General features: G+C 37.5%; 1 protein-coding gene across 1 annotated transcript in view; it reads left to right on the forward strand.

Moving 5' to 3' along the window:
- The window catches only part of LOC124641579 (facilitated trehalose transporter Tret1-like), a 30,760-nt gene extending 9,492 nt beyond the window's left edge, over positions 1-21,268 (forward strand). Inside the window, exons 2-8 of the mRNA XM_047179717.1 lie at positions 2,638-2,867; positions 4,147-4,317; positions 12,534-12,686; positions 12,962-13,088; positions 14,749-14,984; positions 19,157-19,351; positions 20,144-21,268. Of these exons, the coding sequence (XP_047035673.1) occupies positions 2,638-2,867; positions 4,147-4,317; positions 12,534-12,686; positions 12,962-13,088; positions 14,749-14,984; positions 19,157-19,351; positions 20,144-20,410 (1,379 nt within the window). The 3' untranslated portion in view covers positions 20,411-21,268. The remainder of the gene's footprint in view (positions 1-2,637; positions 2,868-4,146; positions 4,318-12,533; positions 12,687-12,961; positions 13,089-14,748; positions 14,985-19,156; positions 19,352-20,143) is intronic.
- The last annotated feature ends 4,422 nt before the right edge of the window (positions 21,269-25,690 follow it).

A 25,690-nucleotide genomic window follows, 5' to 3' on the forward strand; every position in this document is an offset into this window, starting at 1 on the left:
TAAAATCAGCTCCTCCTTCGAGGCGTTTATGCGTTATGAAGTAACAAGCCTACACACACACACTCACAAACTTTCGCTTTCATAATACATATATGTATTTTATAATAGTATCTATAAGTCTTTATAGTATTAGCTGTTTCCTAAAGTTTTACATACGACTCGAGTCCCAAAGGCACTTCTTTACGCGCCTAAACAAAAATAACACCATCTTCATTCCGAATACTCAATCGATGCATTTACTAAACAATGATAAACAAACGAACACACATTCGCATATTTTAAGGGAAAGAAATATTTTATCAGACAAATATACAGACAGACGATAAACATTCAATCATTCACACCTAACCGATGAACTCCCAGTGAGCGACAAATAACCGTTTCAATCAATCAAAATCATAAGAAAGCGAGGAGATTTCCCTACAAACGCGATGAGTCACAAACAAGTATTGACTAAGAATAGTTCACACCGTACCTCCAAGTACCAGGAACGCATAGCCGGCTAAGGTATTCCACTATTAAGTGCCAAGTAAGGCCTAGGCTATATTTAACTAAAGTATTTTTAGCTTAGACATGCCTTTTTATAAAGTTCAACGACTTTTAGGCTTAAGGAATTAGTATTCTTAACTTAATGGTATAAATGGTGATTTGAATTTGTTTGTTTGATGCGCTTTTACGTGAAAACGGCTGAACCAATTTTGGTGAAATTTAACATGGATGTAGAGAGAGGTCGGAAGAGTGTTATAGGTTATTTTTTAGTTACGTCCGATGAGTAATTCCCTTGTTACGTGAGTGAAACTGTGTTAAAAGAACTGGTGACATAATTGTTCCATTTCAGAAGTCAAATGGCTTTCCATTTATCTTCCTGTAAGAGCACACTGCCGACTAAATAGTCGGCTGACAGTTGACCCGGGTTACATTTTTTTAATGAAAATCTTGATTCCAATCAGTTTTCAGACGGTCTGCTACCGGCTAAATACCTGATCTTTACCTACCATACACCTACATCTTCATACTGATTTATGAGCCCAAACCACTATCGGCCGACTAAAAGTCTGCATGACCGAGTAAAAATAACTAGCCTGCTAGTATTAAAGGCTTCCATTGAGCCTTTTATTATCCCTTTTAGCAACTCAATTGTTAGACATGAAAAATACTGAAGTCTTTTATCACAAAACGTGACAAAAATAAATAATAGGACGAACGGAATTTTCTATTATTTTTTTAGAAAATATTTGGGCGGAAAGTCTTGTCTACGAAAATAGCGTGGGGTTAAGACAAAATAACTTGATCTAAAATTAGATATCGTAAGGCCTCGGCCTCGAATTTTGCGGGCAGCGGGGCGGCAGCGGCGGCGGCGCGGGATCGGGGCGGGCAATGCATACCTGGGGCCCGATTCTCCTAAGTTAATAATGTGAAAATCGAATAGAAATCGAATCGCAATATGATCGCAATAGCAGTTTTAGCCTTTTAGCCATTCTGCTACTAATAAAAGACCAATCGTATTCGATTGGTGTGCGATTGGTCTGCTATTTTGGTGATTTTGGTCTATACGGTAGTTTGCTGTACAATCATTTTGCAATCGTAAATCATTTACAGACAAAATGATTCATTATTGAATGACAGAAAAGGATAAAAACGTTTATTTCAAAGAAAAAATAGCGGAATGCCACATACGCTTCAATCGTAATCGAGTCGGGATTGGATCTCAGTCGAATCGAGTCGAACATGAATCGTATGTCGCTTAAGTAAAATTAGGAGAATCGGGCCCCAGTTCTCGAAACTAGCGGGCAGATCGCGCGGCACTATAGCAGTGTAGTGTTGTGTTCTGTTGTGTTTGCTGTTCCATATGGGTGTCCTCTCAAAGATGGCCGAAATAATCAGCTCTTGCACGTCCGAAGACATTTTGATACGTCACAAAAAAAATGTATAACACTATGCCTACAATGCAGACGCCCAACGCGGGCGGTCACCGCTTGACTGGAGCGCACCGCTCGTTGCCCGCCGCCGCGCCGCTCCCGCGCCGCTGTATTCGAGGGCCGGTCCATTTGATTATACGCGTAAGATTCTGCCGCTCCCGCGCCGCCGCCGCCGCCGCCCCGCTGCCCGCAAAATTCGAGGCAGAGGCCTTAGATAATAGCCGCATACTCGATAACCGTTCAGTCCTAAAATAATATCCAATTAATGGAATGAATGAATTTACACGAGCAACCCAATACCCCTTTCAAGGACTGGTTGTAAGATATCTGGCTTCTGAATACCCGTAACGAATGCTTAAGATGTTCAAATGACAGCGGAGATCCACCGATTTGACGTGCTTTTCAAAACGGGGAGGAACTCGTCATGACATGATGGTCATCCACTTACCGACCACGCAAAGTATTGCTAAACCTTATGATCGCTCAACATGTGTGGCTGTTAGGTACTTAGCTACAAGCTCTAGTTCATTCTTTGTTTATTTAGTCTGAATGCATTCGGTTAACTTGTATTCCTAAACACTGAAGAACTCTTCATGAAAAGGTAGTCACCCTTGCAAAGACCGATCGCTCCAAGCATTGCTGATGATCGACAAACGATTGGCTGTAACTTACGCACTAGCTCCGCTAAGAAACTAACCACATATTTCTTCTTTTCCAGTATGTATGCCGATCCTCGCGTACGGCACAGCAATGGGCTGGATTTCCCCCAACAAAGCCCTGCTGATGGGGGACTATTCCCCCTCGAACTCCCCCCTGTCGGAGGAGGATGTGTCATGGATGGCTTCTATCATGTTCATCTTCGCGCCAATTGCTGTGTTCGTGTATGGAGTGGCCGCTGACAAGTTTGGTCGGAAGAATGCGTTGCTTTTCGCTTCGGTACCTATTTCTGTAAGTAGCTTTTAATTTAAATTAAACTAAATTAAATGTATTTAAAATATAAAAACTTTTGAACTGAGAACCTTCTTCTTCTTTCTTCTCTTTTTAATCGACTCCAAAAAAATGAGGTTCTCATTTTGACTTGAGTATGTAAGTTAATCCACGCATGGTGTATGTTACATAGCATTTGTCATACTTGACTTAGTCGGAAGTCGGTTAAAAATACTACGAACTAAAATAATAAAGTTCCCAGAAACTGCCTATATTGCCACGTTGTATAACAAAACATAGTTTTAAACCAACTTCCCAAAAAGCAGGAGGTTCTTGATTGGGATGTTTTTATTTTTGAGTTTGTATAAATTGTTATGTTTTCAAATAAGAAACTTAAGGAAATGTGAGATAAATGCGAGATTTCTCATTGTTACAAAATTCTCTCTCTCTCTCTATCCTATCTGTGGGTTTGGGGTCATAGATAACCTTAATGTTATCTATCTATATAAGCAACACTATATCAAGATGCTGGAAGCGGTTTCTGCAAAACCCAGTAAACTGAAGAAAACAATGGTCTAAAAATTATCTGAATATTCCTTTAAAAACGAGACAAAATTATGATTATGATTTCAATTTCAATTTTGTAATCCGATTTTGGAAAATAAACTTGTGATTCTGTGATTTTCAGACTCATTTATATTGAGTCTAGGCTTTCGTCTGATTGTGTTTTGTTGAAGTTAGTTTACAGAATAAATTACTGAAATGACTACGATGTATACAAAAGATAATATTTCTATATTTATCAAAAACTTTATATTCTGACTTCCCAAAGGAAAAACAAATTCGTTATAATTTACTAAAAAACATACATTTTTGTATAGTAATTTTACACCGGATGGCCATGGCCATCCATTAATGTATTATCAAATTGGGTGCTAATTTTCAATTGTAAAGCAGTAATGGCATAGAAAAGTAACAGTAATTTAGTCTAGATAATTATTTAGTTCAATTTTCAAAATAACTCAAAATAAATTGCTATTTTAAAATCATTGTAAGAGCACTTTCATACTAGTGTATAAAACGCGCGTTTTTTTTTTTTTTAATATTTTCGCGTTGGCCTATATTTTCTAGTAAGAACGTCAGAATAACATCCTTCTATGTCAGAAAAACAGGTGATAATCGTCTTCAATAGCTAAAGTGAAGCAATTTAATTAATTCACCCAATTTAAGTTAATTATCCTGCTAGGTAAAACAATTTTTTTCCACAATAAAAATTATCATGAATTTCTTTCTCCCACAGATCGGCTGGGCAGTGAAACTAATGTGCGCTCACCCGATAGCGCTGATCGGCGCGCGCGCGCTCATTGGTTTCGGCTCGGGAGGAGGCTTTGTCGTCTGTCCGCTGTATGTGAAGGAGATTAGCGAAGATAGTATTCGAGGCATGACTGGGACTTTTGTTATATTCTCACAGGTTAGTAAAGTAATATCATCTGTCTAGCTTTTTCCCAAATGTGTTGGGGTTATGACACCCATCCGGATCGACCGCGCCATACGTTGCTTAACTTTATGATCGATCGCGAGCTCTTTTTACGAGGTTTTTAAAGTAATATAAGATATGAAAAATACCGGCGAGAGATGTCGTGCGGTGTTCCGCAGGGGTCGGTTCTGGGGCCGCTCTTGTGGAACATCGGCTACGACTGGGTGCTGCGCGCCGACCTCCCTAGCGGCGTCAGCGTGGTCTGCTACGCTGACGACACGCTGGTTCTGACACAAGGGAGGTCGCACCAGGAGGCGGCCGACATAATGACGCGCGGGGTTGCGATAGTCATCGAGAGGATCCAGCTGCTGGGACTGGAGGTGGCCTTGCACAAATCCGAGGCCATGTGCTTTCATGGGCTTCGGAACGCGCCACCTTCAGGCTCCCAAGTCACGGTGGGGGGGGGGTTCCCATCGGCATCGAGAGGGCGATGAAATACCTGGGACTCGTCCTCGACAGCTGGAGGAACTTCGTCGAGCATTTCCGACGTTTGGGCCCCAAACTGGAGAAGGCAGGTGCTGCATTCAGGCGACTCCTGCCCAACCTGGGAGGCCCAAACGCCCCCTGCCGTAAACTCTACGCGGGAGTCTTGCGGTCCATGGCCCTTTACGGGGCCCCGGTATGGGCACGTTCGGTACGGAAGCGGGCCGTATACTACCTGAACGTGCCCCAAAGGGTGATAGCCATCAGGCTAATCCGGGGGTACCGCACGATCTCCCGCGAAGCAGCTGGCCTACTAGCCAGACTGCCACCGTGGGATCTGGAGGCGAGAGTCTTCTTGCGCCTGTACGACTGGCGCGAGGAGGCTCAGCGCCGGGGGGAAACCCCGTTGCCGCGGCAAGTTATCGCGCAGCGGGCGGAGCTCCGGTGCGATCTCATGGTGGCCTGGAGGGAGCGACTGTCGCAACCCAGTGTAGGGCATGAGGGCACGCCACCATCGTGGCGGTAAGTCCCCTCTTTGAGGAGTGGCTCGGGAGGAGTCATGGCGCCCTCACGTACCGCATGACGCAGGTCCTCACCGGACACGGTTGTTTCGGGAGGTACCTGCAACGCATCGGTCGTGAGGAGGCGCCCGGGTGTCACCATTGTGCGGACAGCCCCGAGGACACGGTGGACCACACAGTCCAGGTGTGCCCCGCCGGGTCCTCGTCGAGGCTTTGGGCGGCGGCGACCTCTCGCGTCCGGCCCTGGTTCAGGCCATGGTCTGGGGCGAGAGGAAATGGGATGCCGTCGCCTCCTTCTGCGAAGCGATCATGCTCGAGAAGGAGGAGGTGGAACGCCAGAGAGTACGCACCTCTCATCCCGGCCGCCGCGCGGGACCAGGTAGACACCATGGGCGCCGGGTGTCGCGTGATGACTCCCGGTCACCGTAGGCGTGGGTCTGTGGGCGGTGAGTTCGGGTGGCTCATCGTCCCTCTGTCTGCTTAGACGACAGACCCGTGTCGACGGCGCGCGTTGTTCCACGCTTTCCTCAAAGAGATGTCAGCAACCCCAGCGGGGCCCAGCAGGGAAAAGGCCTGCCGGGGCTGCGGGTTGTTCGAAGGAGATACCGCGGCCCTGGCACATAAAAGGCCTATGACGGAACACGACGGTTTTTAGTCATTAAGAGTCTGACACTCCCTCACCGCTGCTAACCCACAACGGGAGGGGTCATTTGATGATTTTTGACGTCGTTAAAAAAAGGGAATGGAAGATACAAAAGTGTATTTGTCAGATACATGTAGTCTACCGGGCTGCGAGATTATTTGAAAGAGTTACCGCGGCCCATGATGGGTTTCAGTCAGTAAGAGTCTGACATTCCCTCAAGCTGCATCCGCAGCGGGAAGGCTCATTTGATGATTATCCACTTCAATAAAAAAAATATATATAATTTTGATAACAAATCAATAGAAGAACTGAATTTATTTACATAGACTACAATATATGTGTTTCAGTAAATACAGAACTATAATATATGTTTACAATAAAATTTAAACTATCCTAGTGAAAACCTAAAACTAAAAATAAAAAAGGTCTATTTAAACGAGACTACCAAAGTCGACCGTTTAAATTCCCTCTCTCGAAGACGTCAATATATTCTCTCCACGTGCACGCAACGTCAATTAGGTAAAGTCAAGTTCAATGCAACGATGCATATGCATTGATGCAATTAAAATGCATCTCTTCAATCAATGACGACTCTTCTGAATAATCAGCTAATTATTTCGTGATCTTGTTAAATGTGTGCAATCATTGACCTATTTGTTTAAATGTAAAATATTTCCTTTCACATAAAAAATGCTGTGAAAATATCGTTTTAAATTATATTTTAAGCTAGCTTTTGGCAGTGGTTTCACTAGCGTCCCGTGGGACCGCACGTTTGCGCACCCGGATATAAGGTAGCCTTTAGGTTCTTCAATAAATGGTTTATCCTGCACTGAAAGATTTTGGTGATCGCAATTTATAAACACACAAACAAACTATAATATTATAATAAATGCCCTTTTTATGAGCTACCTTATTTTTTATCTATTCCTTTCAAAGTACCTACTTAGGTATTAACTTTGTGTACTAGGCCAAAAGCGGTTAGACACCGCCTTAAGACAGATTGCAATCCAAGAAAGAGATGAAGCTTAGTACTTCAGGTAATTTGGGAGTGGCAATATAAATTCCATATTTTTTTTACTTCGTCCTATGTAGCCAAATACCTATTCTAACCACTGCAAGAGCTTATCCTATGATTCGATAAGGAAATAAAGAAAATTAAACCTAGATAGGTATAACTTATTCAATTTTTATGGCGATATGGAAAATCCTAGTACCTATGATCGAAGATGTTATGTCAAGTTTTAGTACTCATTATATTCAATAGGGTACATTATTTTAAATTATTCTTACTGTAGGTAAAGCTAGTCACGAATTAGTAATTTCTAAGTTAGATAAATTATGTAAGAGTTGGTGAGTAGGTTTTCTTAGTTAGGTTGGTTTCCTATAATTTGCGGATGATTTAAATAGTAAGACTTTCCTGCTGATAACCTTAATTATAAATTCATATGGCTTGCTGATTTATGTAAGCATGAAACCTAGCCTTTATAATTTCCAAAGACAATAGTAGTTTTGGACAATGGTACCTAAACATCAATTAATTTTATGTAATACGTGGTTCACGGTTCAATTCAAGAGATAAACTGAAACACGCAAACATATACTTACTTCTACGTAAATTAATATTAAAAAAGATCCCGACGAATTGAGAACCTCCTCCTTTTTGGGAAGTCGGTTAAAAAAGAGGAAACATGTTTTTTATTTGTAAACTCTACGAAACCACTGAACCTTTTCGAAAAATGACAATTGGAATTGGGAAGCTACAATACCCCCGAGTAATAGTCTACATTTTATCCGGCTACGGGAAGAAGTTCCCCTAAGCCGCGAATGAACCGGGGGAAAATAGCTAGTTCTTTATAAAACGTGGTCTATTTTCATAATTGGTATTTCCACAATCACGTGGCGACCACCCGATTAAGAAAAATGCGTCTTATCCGTCTAGGCCTTAAGGAAAAATCAATTAATTTATTTACTTTAGTAAACTGTCAACAAGAATTACTATGTTGTTAGTAAATAATGTTATTCTTTTATTGATTTATAATTGCGGAGGGTAAATAATCGGCATGTGCCATCGATTAAATTGCAATAATAAATAACATATCAATTATATTAAATACGTAAGTATATTGCCACGTGTAGGAATAGTACTTTTATCTAAAGTTTATAATCAACTTCTTGTTTATAGCTATTTTGCTCGCATCCCTAGGGATGCAGTTAGGTACTCTGGTTCACGCACATGCATAAAAGTAAATTACATTCAACATCGATAAAACTAAATGTATTGTCTAACTCTGGATATTTTTTTCAAATTGGACCGGTAGTTCCTGAGATTTGTGTAGGTAATACAAACAGAAAAAAGGTTTTCTGCTATTGAATATTAGTAGGTATAGTCTTTTACTGTATTACAAAATAATAAAATCGACTGCAATAATATACTTAAAACCCTATCCTAGCTGCTATATATATAGAATTTTCAATTGATAATCCGACAAATACAGACGTGCTCAACAAAGCAACTTAAAAATAGCATAATTAACATTTTTTTATTGTGACCTAGTTCTAGAGACATAACGTTTTTGTTGTGAAATTATACAGTTTTTGTTACAAATATGGTAAAAAAGTGATTATCTACAATTATGGATAGCAGCCCCTCCCATCGTGGCGGACTGCCGCATCACTCTTCACCACCAGCAGTAGCATCACCCAAGAGTCGAGCACAGGATGAAACAGTTGATGTTCTTTCTACCCCTGAAATTCAATCCTGGATGTCTAGCATTGAACAGTGCCTGAATGAAGTATCGATAACGGTTTCGGAAGGCAAGATGAATTCCGAACAAAAACTACGAGTTACTAGCCTCTGTCGCAAAGTGGGACACGGAGTCTCTCAAATGGCTGTGCAATATCAGTCATTAAAACATAAGGCCATCCAGAACTACAACACCCTGCAAACGTTAAAAGAAAATCAAGACCTCGCCATTAGTTTGACTGAGATCAAGCAGAAACTACAAGAGACTCTCATCAAACCTAAACCGGAAAGCACTTCCTTCGCAGACATGGTAAAGGGTACAAAAAGCCTTATTCGGCCTCAAGCAACAAGCTCTGTTGCTATATATCCTAGTGACCATACCAAGACTAGTGATGAGACCAAAAACTTTGTCCAAAAAATTGTATGTCCTGAGGAAATGAAATTGAAGGTACATGGACTTCGGAAAATAAGAAATGGTGGAGTTATCATAAGCGCGGAGACCAAGGATGACATCCTAAAATTGAAACAGACTGTCGAGCGCTCCACGTCTGCATTTACTGTTACTGAACCTCAAAAGCGAAAGCCCCGTATTATAATTATTGGGGTACCCACTGATATGGCAGAGAAAGAAGTATTTAGATGTATTTACGAACAAAATATCGTCGACAAACTTCCAACACTGACAAAGGATACATTTTTGACCTCATGTAAATTAAGCCATAAGTCAGGAAAAAGGGATGCTGACAGCTGCAACTACATTGTTGAAGTACCAGCCAGCGTCCGGAAAGCACTAGTCAATCAGAATCGACTTTACATAAACTGGACGTCGTGCCCGGTACATGATTACACCCTTGTGACTCGGTGCTTCAAGTGTCAGCAGTATGGTCATGCATCCAAGACTTGCAAATCTGATACCTCTACTTGTGGCCACTGTGGAGGAGAAGGACACGCGACTCAAGACTGCTCTTCAAAGGAACAACCACCGAAATGTGCAACATGTAAGCGCTACAAAAAACCCCACAATCACAAGACGGGAGATTCCGATTGCCCGGCTAGAAAAGCCGCTGAATATAGGTATATCAACTCCGTAGATTATAAAGGCATCTGATAGCGTCAAACTCTAGATAATATTTAGCTCTAAATCATTTTTACACATTATATAATTTCATATGTTACTTTGGGATTACTGATTATTTTTAGGCCCGCATTTTTACACTTAAATATTGTAGGTACTCAATATGTATATTTTTATTAGTATGTAAGCATTATATTATACATGTGTAACAATACTGTATTTGTCACATTGACCTAGAATTTTAGTCACTATAGCAATTTATTGTTAATTCGCTATAAATATTATAATAAGCACTTTTACGCCCGAGACACAGGTTTTTACCTAGTTCGGGCAAATTATACATCAGCACTTTTTAGAATTAAGCTAAATATTGTAAAATTTTGTTCAAAGTGAAGTAATAAACAATTTATTTATTTATTTATTTATATGCCAAAAATCGGATCAGCCAAACTTAAAAACATAGGTACAGGTTAAACTGAGAATCTTCTCCATTTTAGGGAAGTCGGTTAAATAAGATACGATAACGAAAAATTTAAGTAATCAATGAAATAGTAACATTAAACTGCGGTTTTCGCTATCTGAGAAATCTCATTAAAAATCAATTTGTTATAAATTTTCTTTGACATTTTTGTAGAAAAAGATAAAGACGAGATGCGAACTAGATGACAAATAATGATAACTACAGTCTCAGTTCTGGTACCTAACACAATTTTACCGAAGGAATGAGAATAGGTGACTGGATATCGTCCAGTAGTTAAATCATCTCCCAAGCTTTTTCCCAACTAGTTGGGGTCGGCTTCCAGTCTAACCGGATGCAGCTGAGTACCAGTGCTTTACAAGGAGCGACTGCCTATCTGACCTCCTCAACCCAGTTACCCGGGCAATCCAATACCCCTTGGTTAGAGGTGTGAGACTTACTGGCTTCTCAGCTTCTGACTACAATACCAGTAAAATATCAAAAACGGTAACTTTCTCTCTACACAATTTGTATGAAAATTAAATCTATGACGTTAAAGATTTTTCACATCAAAATGTACCTATCTTACAGGCCTACTTATAAAACACTACTGCTGCATTTGCTCGACAGCTAACTCCAGATAGGCAAAGTTATTTGACGAAAGTTAAGTTACATGATTATTAGAATGACAATAGGACGTGAAGTTCAGGGGTAGGTACTGCTCAGATAATAATTTGGCCCTTTGACCCCAACACAGCTGAGAAATGGTGAAAACCAACTTACGCAGATACATTTAACTATCTTAGATAGTCAAAACAAATCCTTATCAATGCACACGTTCAGTAATTACGTTATCAATAGGTAAACCATGCTATAGTGATATGAAATTAATCTAAAATAAATTACCTAAGCGATTTCTTGTTAAAATGATAAATCGTGATGCCTCTCTGGTTGAGATATTTTTCGATAACTTTATAATGTAAAACATCGAAGTCAAACAAAGACATCAAAAAATATGAAACAGCCGTCATAAACAGGTATTAGTGCAAATGATAAGATCACGCTTCCTATACTACGTTAACTCGGGTGAAATACCAAATCAAACCATTCTATTTTGAATTCCCCTTCTCGCCGAGGCATCTAGCTATACGCATGTTTTAATTTGAAATAGCAATTTACAGGCTCTTATGAAGCGTCAAACTTATGAAAAAAACAACTCTTATGAAGTCAACAAGTTGTAGTTCCAAAATGTTGGTCCTATGAAGAGAAGCGCGCAAAAATGGATTCTTTGTCTATGGCTACTTTTTATCCAAATGCGAAGATTCAATTCCCACGGGACGCGGATGAAACACCGCTGGCAAAACCAGAATGAGGATAAAGCTCATATCTAATCCTTTACCTATTCTCTCAATCACGATATAACCGCAATACTATTCTAATAAAATCAAGCAATTACGACTCGTGTCTAGTAAAGTTCTATTACCAGGAAACATCTAACAGCGGTTATTTTTTCATACATAACAATATGTAAAGAGAAACATCAGGTGTTCCCCTTTAAAAAAACCTAGCTTTTTCCTTGTTTTTCTAGTTCTAGTTCTGCGAAGATTTTTTTTCTAAAACATCCTTCGCTTACCAGCATTTTGTTTGAGTTATGCTAATGTAAATACGATTGAGTATTCGGGACCGAAAATATGGCTAGAATTTTTTGTATGAGGGATTTTTTGTAAGAAAATTCTAGGTAACGTGTTTGAGATAGAATACCTATGATATTATCTTGCATCGTATTATGTGCTTACATCATCTGCTTTGTATTTTCCCAAGTATGTTGCACTGACAACTACATTCAATTGGGACTCGGCTGTCATTTGAACATCTTTGGCAGTCGTTACGAGTAGTCGAGGAAGAAAGTCTGACAATCAGACTTTTTTTTTCTTTATTTACCGATAAAACAAATTATATGTACAATATTAAGTTAAGGAAGCATTGAAAAACCACTTGGGTTTAACTTATACCACGGGGTGTTATTACGGGTAAGTAATTGTGTTGAGAAGGTCAGATAGGCTGTCGCTCCTTGTAAAACATCGGTACTCAGCTGCACTCTATTAGAGTGGAAGCCGACCCCAACATAGGAAAGGCTAAGCAGATGATATTGTTGCCCTTACTACTACGCCTTCCATCATATAAGAGACGAAGTCTAATAGGAAGGTATGAAAGAAGAAGACATACCTACTGCACCAACCCCAAAATTGATAATGGCAAGGGGACTGATGATTTCTTTCTCTCCTCAGACTGCTGGAAACCTGCTGGTCTTCGTTCTAGGAGACTTGCTGCCTTTCAACACAGTACTCTGGATCTTACTGGCGATTCCTCTAATACACTTCTGTATTCTACTCCGGCTGCCGGAGACACCCTCGTACTTGATCAAATGTGGAAGAAATGAGGTAAGAGCTCATTATATTCTCTCGGATAACATAAACAGCCGTTTTTTTTGAAAATACATTTGAGTATAGTAAACACTTGTTTCAAGAAAGATTTTAATCTTTCTGTCGCGCTTTCACACCTACTAAAGAAACGATTTAAACCAATTCGTAAACTAAACGGATACCTAGACTAAAAATTGAGATGAAACACAAAAGAATGGCGTTGATAAAATCCGTATTCCCAGCTCTTTTGTTGCTTTTAAGTATTACTTATTTGTATAAAACTTTGGTTTAAGGACTCTGCCAAGGTCTTGGCGTGGCTTCGCTCCGTCCCTGTAGATGACAAGTCAATCTCTGAAGAAGTAGACAGACTGATCATTGAGCAGACCACAAGCGAGCCTAAATTCTCTCCAAAACTTTTGTGTAAGTATTTCAAGTTGACTTACTTTATCTCATCCCAGCCTTTTCTCTTGGTAAGACTGGTTATCAAACATTCTGGCTTCTGACTACCCGTAAGGACTGCCAAAGATGTTCTTTAGCTGGGTCAGGGGAAACACAGACTCCTTATTACATTCGTAATTATGATTCATAGGTAATTTGCGATACCAATGCAAACAAATCATTTTAACCGCGGTTGCAATAAATACCTAAGCTTGAACTGACTTCGTCTTCAGCATATTAAATCAATGTCTTATTAATTGCCTATTCATTGTTGTTAAGCATCTGGAAGGTCCATTTCTGGATTTCCAATTAAAGATAGGAAAATTCAGTTACTCTTTCTTTCATAATCTCATAGTAACAAAGATATGTTTTCAATTCAACAGATTTCCTAATATCAAAGGTTTATAGATGGCCGCGGCTGTCAAAGCAGCGCCACAATCGCAAGATGGCGCCCCCAAATATCGCGCACCAAAACAAAAACAACAAACATTTAGATAGATCTATCATTATTAATGCGATACCAATTGATGACGACCTGACCTCTTTATAAAAGCGTGGTGACCAAAATGTCCTTGATTCATGACCAGCCATCGTTATTCTTAATTCCGGGGAACATTTAATTCGCTTCTGTCACTTTGCATATGTCAAATGTCAATTGGTAACGTTTTGTTTGGGGTTAAACATGTGGTTGTGTCAAACTCCTTACGCTTATGTGTTCCTGGTACTTGGAATTGTTTTTTAATCATATGGTGCGCGTTTTTTTGTTGTTGTTTTGTTCGTTCTGATTGGTTGAGAGACGCACGCGGTGGTATCACGTGTTGAGTCGTGCGAGGGAATGCGCAAGCGATGATCGATGTCAAATCAAATTGTTGATGGAATTTTATTGAACAAAAGAGTGGAGATAGTTCTGTCATAATTAAACGTCAATAGGAAACTATCTTTCATCTGCTGAAATGTACTCTGAAAACGAGCTTCTGTGGTAATTTTGTAACATTATTGTCACCGACTTCTACGGGTTCTAGTTGATCTCTAGTAATAACCAAGTCACCGTTTCTACCCGTTCACAGAGGTCTTTGTACCCTTAGCACCTATTTTATTAAATTAACCATATTTTATAAAATATTATATACGAGGAATTAATTAAAATTTTCCGTAGGCAATGTAAATAGAGTAACAATTAAATCGAGGTTATTGACCTGTTATTTGAAACCCCTCTTAGGTAAATTCTCCTTTGTTTACACGAAGCCTTATGCGGCCTAAAACTGCCCTTTAGGTGACCTTCAAAAAGGTTGGAATGGAAATTGTTATATGAGTAAATCCCCATGGTATTTGTCGCAGAGGAAAATATGTAACGTAATTTGGTCATCCCTATCTCATTTTTGTCTTTGGACAATGAGAGGGGGGGAAAAATTAAAAAAAAAAAAACGATCTCTAGGATCAGACAAAAAAACACCTAGTGAAATAGAAAACTTATAAAATCAGATTAGTTTTGTTTCCCAAAACATTCTTCTCTGTGTTTGTTTTTCCCCGAAACTCCACCATTAAGTATAACCTACATACATTGTTTTCCCATTCTTTCTCTGTCACCATTCTTCTCCAAAACTCCACCAAAAATGTTCTAATCTCAACATTTCTCCAACAGTCTCCGACAAGACGGCCGTCAAAGCATTCTGGGTGGCTCTCATAGTGAACCTCACTCGAGAGTTCTGCGGCTGCATCGCAGTTCTGGTCTACGCCAGCCATATCTTCACGGAGGCAGGCAGGGATCCTGGCACCAGCATCGCCTTGTCGCCGAACAAGCAATCCATTCTGTTAGCTGCTGTCCAGATCATTGGGTCGTTTTTGGCGTGCCAGCTCGTTGATAGGGCGGGGAGAAAGGTGAGTGTTGATTTTTTTTTTATAGTTTGCTTATTTGTATTGAATTGACATCGAATGTTGTGTGTTTTTCATGACGGCAGATATAATAGCCAGCTACTTATGTAGGTACCAGTTGCTGTCAGCGGTTTCACCCTCGGCTCGCATTCCTCACGCACTCGGATAAAGTAGCCAAAAGCCAAAAGCCTACCTCAATAAATGAACTATCTAACACTGAAAGAAACTTTCAAATCGGACCAATGGTTCCTGAGATTATCACGTTCACGCAAAGAACTCAGCTTTTTGAACTAGTAGAAGGTACATAATATGCCGCACACTTTTCACCACTAATGTAATCATAGGTACTACATTCTATGAATTAGAATATGTAATGTTACCTTCATACGTTAGGTACCTACATTTTAACTTTAATTAGTTCCCGTGACCTTGCTTCAATATTTACGTATTTACCTACATAAGTTTTTAAATACAGGAAGGTATGTACCTAATGATTATTTTCAAATGAAATCTAAAAGCCATTCTATGTTCTACACGCAGGTCAACACGAAAATAATTTAGAACGTAAATTCTAAGAATCAATAGGTAGTGAAAAAAATGTGTAAGACAAAGACTAATGGAAAAAGGTTCCAATATTCCTTTTGTCCAATAAAACGGCCGGACGGTAAGATTGATTATTTCCAGAAATAGGGTTAGAATTTAGAAAATGGACGGGATAGGCAAGGCAGTTGAATAAGAACACTTTTAAATTGTAAATTGTCTGCGCATGTTTGGTTTTCAGGCAAAAAAAATCTCTTCTGTTCTACTCGCTCTAGCTCTATTTTGAAAATTCAGTGCACGATTGTGCGTTAACAGTTCTGGTGAAATCTCATACCTACTTACCTATATTTGCTTTCCAAAATGTTTTGACAGCTGATATAATATAAACATCCTACTTTAGGATCACCATCCTTGCTCAATGCGGATTGGTGATTTCAGACTTTACAATCCAGGTTTTCTTGAGATGGTTCCTTTCACCTTACATCAGCAATTGGTGTCCAAAATATACTTTGAAACTAAGAACTATTTAGAAAAGTTGCATTGGTATTTGCCTGACCTGGAATCAAACACACTTATACTTGAGAGGTTGATTCCTGGACATTATGATAAAGAAATTTTCATCACACGGAGCAATTTTGAAAGTATTCAGATTGATAACGAGCTGTTTATGAAAGAAACATTTTACAAAGGAGACTCGTGGCATTGTCTACGTAAACGATATTTAAATTGGATATCCTTGTTTTATCCGCGTCTCGAGGGATCTCTAACTTAATAACTAAAGGAATCAGAATCTAAACAATGTTAAACCACAGTCTATGTAAATCAATGGGAAGTATCTATGTAGTTAGAGCTAGACAAGTGGGTACAAAATTATTAAAACAAGGTCTAAAAGTATAGAATAGAATAATAGTTTATTTGCAACGGAATGTAGGTAGGTACTTACAATATAAATACAGATGGTATGCAGCTGAATACCAGTGTTCTAAGACCTAAGACCTACCAGTGTTCAGGAGTGACTGACTGCTTATCTGACCTCAACGCCGTTACCTGTGTAACTCAATACCTTTTTCGATGGCTATTATACAACGTTGAAAATAGGTACCTAAGTACCTACTAAATTGTAAGAATGGCAACATTGTATCTAAGTACCTCTGTAATCAAGCGCGGATCCAGCCCTCAAAAAAGGTTGTGGTCACAGCTACTAGAAAATCGGCTAAGTACTAGTCGGAGCATGAACATAATATTGTTCATTAACGATCATGCTAGTCGTTTATGAACTTGTGAATTAAATTATTTCCTTTTTTCTGAGCGTCGGACCCGATAAAAAAAAATCAGTTTCGATCCAAACCTATTTCAATCAATAACGTATATATTTTTTTATTTTTTCTAGTAGCCAGTAAGCCAATATAGGGAGGGTTTAACGCATTTGGTGCATTTCTCAACATTTACCCGTGGCGGCGTAGCATCGCGACCCGGGGCGGGTATTGAGCACCCCCAAAAAAAAAACGACAAAATAAATTACGAACCAATCTAATAATGCTAAAAACGCGATATTTGACGATTTTTTTTGGGAATATATCTAAACGCGTATTATGCCCAATGCAATGCAATTTTTACTGCCACAAGCACGCCTATGTACCTATGGAAAGATTGCGAGTATTTTTTTTTGCGGGAGCATAGCATGCCTGAACATTTTTAGATTTTGTTGTAGTTAACAAGTTATAAAACCAAAAGCGAAGACGTAGCATAAAACCGTATAAAGTTGCGCGAGCGGAGCGAGCGCGAAATTTTTGACTTCTGTGCCACAAACATACCTAAAGAAATTATAAAAAAAGTACTGTGAAATAAAGAAGCTGTGAGCGTAGCGAGCGCAAAATTTTGGCGTCTTGGGACACGTAATCACTCAAACAAGTAAAAAAAAATGCCACTGCTAAGTGAAAAAACCGATTTTTTTGAGTTTTGGAACAAAATGGTACCAAAACAACAAAAAAATGTTAAATAGTGCATATTGTAAATAATCATAATTTTATTGTAATAGACAGCTGTGTTGCTAGGAAGTTTGTTCTTCAACGCTTTTTCTTAACCAGAAAGTGCTGAAAGAGGGCGTTATGGGGTTGCTATCCCTTTCTACTTTCAATTTGAACTGAAACTTATCTAACTTTTTCGACATTGGAATCAAACCACTGCAAAGTGAAGAAGCCGCGAGCGTAGCGAGCGCGAATTTTTTTGAGTTTTGGGACACAAAAGTACCTCAAAAACTAAAGCTGTTAGAAAAAAATATGTTGACCTCGAGTTAGTAAACAACAGACATAAAATTAATTAAACAAAAAAAAGTCTTATTTTGTTCTCATCAGCCCATCGATTTCAAAAGACCGTAAAAGTGTGACTTCACAAGTCTATTAAGGTTGTGGGCATGCCCATCGTGCCCACAACGGTGGATCCGCCCTTGTCTGTAATTGACAAGATTTTGTAGCTAAGGAACGACTCATTCAAAATAACAGACTAGGCAGGTCATAAAACCCGGAAAACACAATCATGGAAACAATCACTGTAAAAAAGTATAGCATACACCATGAAACGAGTGGAAAAAGCCTGAGGGCCACTACCTATTAATTACCCCCTTATTATCTTGGAGCATATCACCAGCTAGACACGAACTTACCTACGAGACTGGAAATCATATTCGTTTATTGCATACGAATCGTATACCTATAAATGCGTGCTTCAATTCAAGAGTCGTGTGTGTGTCATCAAACGCAAATGCATAATTATCACTATCACAAGATACTCGTTGGTGTACCTACCTTAAATTGGCAGACTTTCGCATAGACTTGTAAAAATCCGGTTCTTCTAACCTAACAGACATATGTATGTTGCTGGGAAGTTTGTTGCGCCATTTCTTCTCCCCAGCAAAACACGTAGAAAATGATGGAGTGCATTTTGGGAGTTGCCTTTTGTTTTTGACGTTCGAAAATAGAATAAACTTTTTCGAGTTAGAGATATGCTCATAGCGAGTCCGGTTAGTTAAATGATCTAAGCTGCTCTAAACCAAAACATCTTTAACTGGTGTAGTATTAAGTTGAACTGTGTTATTTGCTGGGTTATACGCTAACGTCATTGTGAGCTATTGATAGTTAAGTGCTTAGGAATTATTTGATAGGAACTGGTTGTTTTGTCACGATTTGATGTACCTACCTACTACAATCTATAGACTGGACTAATATTTATTGTAAAGCTGAAGAGTTTGTTTATTTGCTCGAACGCGATAATCTCTGGAACTACTGGACCACTTTGAAACAACAACAATCCGTCAGTATCAATCGTATCAAATAGTATCAATGTATCATTGAAAGTCTTGAAAGGCGACCTTCATTTACTTTTTATCAATGTACGGGAAGTGATTCCCACGGGACGTGGACGGAACTGCAAGGAACAGCAAGATATAAAATATAAGCAACCCAGAAGGATACATATCTTTTTTCACTATTTTTGAAACTGTTCTGTTTGGGTCTACTAGATACGTGGGACATTATTAACAATAAAAAAGTATGGCAACCCAATACGAATAGATATCCGTCCAACAAAATTGACTCCATATTTTTTCAATTTAATTCTAACAATGTTTTCATTCTTTCCAGCCTCTCCTAGCAGTGACAAGCGTAGTAGCGGGCTTCAGCATGTGCCTACTAGGCGTCTGGTTCTACCTACAGAGCATAGGAGTCTTCATGCCCGGTTGGGTGCCAATCGTGGCGTTGTGCGTTTGCATATTCGCTGATGCATCAGGCTTGCAACCCCTGCCCTTCGTTATAATGACCGAGATGTTTAATTTCCAGGTATGTATTGGTTACCGATTCTATTCTTCGAAATGTAGCAACGGAGCTTCCACAGTCTCTTTAAAATTACTGCTATCCTGGGGCCCGATTCTCCTAATTTTACTTAAGCGACATACGATTCACGTTCGACTCGATTCGACTGAGATCCAATCCCGACTCGATTACCATTGAAGCGTGTGTGGCATTCCGCTATTTTTTCTTTGAAATAAACGTTTTTATCCTTTTCTGTCATTCAATAATGTCTGCAAATGATTTACGATTGCAAAATGATTGTACAGCAAACTACCGTATGGACCAAAATAGCAGACCAATCGCACACCAATCAAATGTCAATCAAATACGATTGGTCTTTTATTATAGTAGCAGAATGCCGGATATGGTTAAAATTGCTATTGCGATCATATTGCGATTCGATTTCTATTCGATTTTGACATTACTAACTTAGGAGAATCGGGCCCCTGGTATATGCTAGTATATTTATGCCAACAGAATCTCGCCCATTTGCCGTACAGCGCCAAGCCGCTATGTGAAGCCATTTACATGGGTGATATTAATCTAAGTGTTGGTGTTTTATTTATTACTAGCTTCCGCCCGCGGTTTCACCCGCGTCCCGAGATGACTGTTTTCCGCAGTCGGATGGTGACAAAAACTATCGATTGTCCTTCTCCCGGGTCTAAGCGGTTCAGCCATTTTTGAGTTATAAAATGTGTAACTAACACGACTTTCTTTTATTATATATGTGTAAGATGATGATAGTATCACAATTCTAAAGTTATTATATTTTAATTCCAGCTCCGGGGAACTGTAGCAACCCTCATTATGGCGATATCTCTGGGAACTGACTTCGCTCTACTCAAGCTTTTCGCGCCTCTAAACGTTTGGATAGGCTATCATTCCACTTTCTGGATATTCAGTTTCATCTGCCTTTCAAACGTCTTCTACCTCATCTTCTGCGTTCCTGAGACCAAAATGAGGAGTCTAGAAGACATTTACGCGGATCTAGAAGGAAAGAAGAGACGAAAGAAGAATGAAGAAGTGGTGGAAACCAATCACGTTTAGTTTATGTTCCTAGTAGTTTTTTTATAATGTTGGTATTCGCCCAATGTGGTGCGTAAGTTTGTAAAAAAGGAAATATTTTTTAATGCCTATAGTAAGTTAAAATTAGCTTATGTTTTATAAGCTCTGAAGGATTCAATCAGATTTATAGTCTCAATTTAAATGTAGGTAAGTCGGTCCGTAATACAAAATGTATTGATATTTTACTTTTTTTTAATGAATATGTACAAGTTAGAGTTTGTAAAGCCATATGATTAGGTGCTACGAAGGTTTTTATCAGATAATTTATAGATACTGTACCATACTACAAAAAATTACGAGAATTAGTTTAATGAATAGGTGCAAGCAACAATTTGTAATACTATAAAATTAGGTGCTACCTACTCATTGAGAACTCATTTAAAATTTAAGAATCTCTGTACAACGGTCATTTTCATATCATTCCGTGTTGCCATACTTAAAATAAAATAAGTTTAAAAATAAGATAACTGGTCACATTGTCTATTTCTAGTCACCGGTACAAATGTATGCTCAATACAAGAAAATGAGACATTATTAATTGGCAATACTTTTACTTTTTTACATGGATCAATAAAATAGACAATGTTGCCTTAAATGTAAAATAATTACGTGTATTTTAAATTATATAACACAAAGGAGAATCAATTGTTTTAAGTTTAGATTTATTTTTCTTATGTTTGTATGCCTGTATTAGTATAATACTTAAGATTAAGAAATAATTGTACAAATAGACACAGTGAACCAGCTCTATTGTTATCGCAAATAAAGCGATTAAATTAAATGTTGTACAAAATAATAAATAAGTGAATAAATAGATAATATATTGTGATATACGAGAAATATCGTTTTTTTTTCATCCTAACTGCAGGTTCGGGAATTATATATATGGAAGGTTCCAGAAAAATAAAACAAAAATGGCAGTTTTAGAAGATTTACTTATCATAATAAATAACCAGCTTAGTTTACAAAAGCACTATTTTTTTACATTTTTTTCCCAATCATTTTATTAAAAAATATCGTTTAGAACTCGAGTGTAATTATTGCCAGTTTTTACTTGTTATCTGTCAATGATTTTTTTTTAATAAAAAATATTATATATCTTAAGTGAACCATGTTCCGACCTTTCATATAACTTTAAATTTAGAATACATGGACGATATTTTACTAAAGAGGTTCTAAGATTATCGTCAATGTAATATTGTTCCTATTTTTTTTTTTTAAGTTGGAACATGGTCACAGGTCTTACTCGCTCGATACTTATAAAAAAAGACTAGTTGAGTACAACATGTTTATAATTATATTTTTTATACATAAATGGGTGATGGTTTCCGTTCAATATGGCGTAGCATGTTAGATACATTTTGGAATTTTATTCCGATACAAAAAAATGGTCTTCGTGTATTTGAAATTAGTTTTGTTTGTATTTGTCAAATAATTTCTACATATTACGCTATATTGGAGAAACTTAAATTAGAAGATTGGTGTACTAAAGGCCTATAAGAAAACCCATAACAAAAGCGGGTAGTCAGAAATATGAAAACAAAAAACAAGAGGTTTCAAATGACTTTGTATGAATAAAAAAAATGTTAAACGACTTTGATACTTGCTATTTAGGAACTTACAAAATACACATTAAGTTTATAATTTTAAGTATTTCATATTATTGCAAGATGCAATAAAATTGCCTGGAGAAAGCAATAGTAAAAGCAATGTTACTTCTGCGGTTATTTCTGAGAAATAATTTTGCCGTAAGCTAACGAAATAGTTCTCCAAAGAAAGTTTTTGCCATAAAAATATTATCTTCATGATTCTTATTCCCGTCTATGTAGTATCCGGTAACTGCGGAGTACGAATGCTTTAGGCCGGGCCGTGTCTGGGGCGTGCCGTGTACGTGGCTCGTACGGATGTGAAACGTTACATACATTTTGTATGAAGCAGTTTATATTACAAAGTGCATGATAAAGATAAGATAAAGATTGTTTATTTGATCCGTGGCCCGTTCGGGCCACAAACGACGCTCGCTCTTAGAATTTCGTAAAAGCCCGGACACGGCACGGCACGGCCCGGCCTAATATAAATCAACCATTACATGGAACGACTGCCTATCTGACCTCCCCAACCCAGTAACCCAATGTCTATAAATAGGTGTCATATTTTTTTGTGTCATCGTCCAAAGTACAGACTAAGATTGCTTTAAATTATTATTTATATCAGGCAATTTAATTGCTCCGAGGATTTTCGTTTATTTTATCTATTTTAGGAATTATTGATGAAAACTGATATTTTTTCCCACTTTGGAAATATAAACGAAAACTGTAATTTTCAAAAAAATCTGAAATTAACATAATAATCCTCTATTTTATGAAACATTGCCCGTATTAATAAAACGTTAATATAACTTTGCCCTGTTTTTTTTAAATAATAATGATATTAGCTACCTATTATTGCTATATCAAGTTCTACTCAGAGATTCGCCTATCAATACGGGTTCGAGTGATTTTGAAAACGTCATACACCAAATTTTATACAAAATATTTGGAAGTTCAAGGGAAAGTATCGAAAATATATTATATTTTCCCAGTCATTATTTTCAAAAACTACGCTTATTTATTTCATAGAAAAAAAAAGATTTTCTTTATTATTCCTATAGTATTTCGATATATCCGATATGCTTATATTTCATACAAAAAGTGAAACAACGATGGCGGTATTGACGACACGACATCTAATTTCTATTCGACAAACACGCATGTGGTTCAATTAAAAATATATTTTAATTAACTTTAACAATTAACAATTTAGTGTAGAACATTTTATTTCAACGACATACATCTAATTGGTGTTTTTACATATTTATTGTGATATATTTACTTTACGAATTAACGACAAAAAAAACATGAGTTACAAAAAAAATCGAAGCGTTTAACGCAATTTTTTAAACATGACGTCATCAATTTAGAAATAAAATAGTAACAAGTTGCGAATACAAACAAAGCACTGAGATCGCGATAAATAAGAAACAAAAAAAAAGTAAAAATAAAAAAATCACGCAACAATGATTAATCCGTTGTATGCAACACAATTCTGCTTTTATGAGATCGTGGCTTGAAAACAAATAAAATAAGGACAAATTGTCAACTGTTGGTTGTTGCTAAATTGTACGCTTAGGACGTTTATTTTACACATATCTTCATCTAAAGCAATGTTATACTACCACTGAAGAATCTCAAGCAATAAATTGCTCCAATTTTAAGTTTTCCAGCCAAGATCTCATAAAATGACGTCAATTTGATAACTACCTACTTCAGACACGAAAATATCTTCGCTGTTATTTATTTTATACAATAATTTAGTTCCACAACAACGCACGTTTACAGACCTTATAATAAGCAACTTTACTATATTTCCCATAGACGTAATATCTAAATAGATAGCGCAAGTTTACTGGAACAATGTCATTGAGTCATAAAGACTAAATGTCTTTACGTAAAAAAAGTGAGTTTTTCGTTTTTTCATTGAAGATAATGCCCCTTTCTATCAAATGGTATTTTTACCTCCATAGAAAGAGAAAACCAGTCTTTACATTCAACTCTATTGAAAGTTTTGTTCCTCATCTCTCTTCTTACCAAGTTTCTTTAAGCTGATCAGTTATAATTAAGTATTGTCCTCTAATTTGACATATTACCGGACACAATTGGTTTTTAATCGTCTTATAATTGGACGTGGTTATACAAAAATGTTCGGGAGATGATATACAAAAATGTTCCAATCCACATGTCATGCTAAAATGAGTTAAATATGTTTCCTAGACTCTAGAAGTATTTTTTTCAATAGCGGAATACGAGATGTCATTATTTGACCACGGTAGTATTAATAAGTACCCTTGCACCATCTATTTAGACATACATCCATGGAAACCCCATTCAAAGACACACAGACAAACTAGCTGAATCAATTACACCTACTTTTATCCCACAATTAGTTAACAAAGATATGATAGTATTACAAGATTACTTTATATATATATAGGGATTTTAGATTTTATACTTAATGTTTAGTCTTCTGTTTGGTTGTAAAAATTATACGATTTTCGACGAAATATTCACGAAATATTCTAACGTAATTATTGGCAGTACCCTTTTATTTATTCGAATAGAATTTTAATATCGGTTATCCACTTAAAGCTACCAATTCTAAATGTCATAAGAATTTGATTGAACAGGTTTTTAACAAATTTTCTTTCTATAGCTAAATTACTTAGGCAGAACAATGAAATACTTGGCCCGTAATTTGCAAATTAACACACACATTTTTGAATCTTTCATACAATGATTTGAAGAAATCTTAAATTTTATTTTTTAGATTTTATTATTTTTACAACCGCACAGATCTCAACACAGCCAAGTAGTATATAATTTGAAAATTACATATTTATTTAAAAATTTTGATTTTTCGACGATCACGCTTTAGAAGATTCCATTTAACTCAATAACGCCCAATGTTTAAGTATATAAGCTAGGCCAAGAGTCTTATAGAATCGTATTTAAAAATAGACCAGGAGCTGTCAAAAATAATGTACTATTAAAAAAATACCACATCCTTTAAATCGTTTATTTAGACTATTTAACATATATTCCTTTACGAATAACATAGATTATTTTAATTACAATATTATAAGGTTTATTTAATTCCTATATACCGAGTGAGTCACACAATTCAACCACGAATTGACTTAAAAACAATTGCAATCCAAATACAGTTATACAGGAAACATAGCGGAGATGTCATAAGGCAGGTAGGTCAGGCGCCTTCTTGTAGGTCAAGGAACCAAAATGATCAGTTACTATTGAACCAACGAACCGTTTGGATTCCTTGACACATGTCAGAGATTTGCCTTGATTGATTGGTGATTTAGTTTTTCAAAAATATGGTTCCAAAGAAGGCGAAGACATTAACGTTCCTCGTCCCTCCGAAACCCGTATTTTGACAACGGTGTATTCTTAGATTTTGCGTTATGACATCTCCGCTATAGTTCGGCCATTCAGAGAATGCGTTCCTGACACGTCGCGATTGAACTGACGACGTAATAACATTCATTGATTATTGATATAATAATGTTGTTTTAATGCTCCTCAATTGTTAAAACGGTAAACAACCAGCAAAAATATTTTTATCGTAACTGCAACGCCATTGCAAAGTTACGTCGTCAGTTCAATCGCGACGTGTCAGGAACGCATTCTCTGAATGGCCGAACTATAGTCA

The sequence above is a fragment of the Helicoverpa zea genome, chromosome 22, assembly GCF_022581195.2.
Source record: "Helicoverpa zea isolate HzStark_Cry1AcR chromosome 22, ilHelZeax1.1, whole genome shotgun sequence".
Classification (NCBI taxonomy): Eukaryota; Metazoa; Arthropoda; class Insecta; order Lepidoptera; family Noctuidae; genus Helicoverpa; species Helicoverpa zea.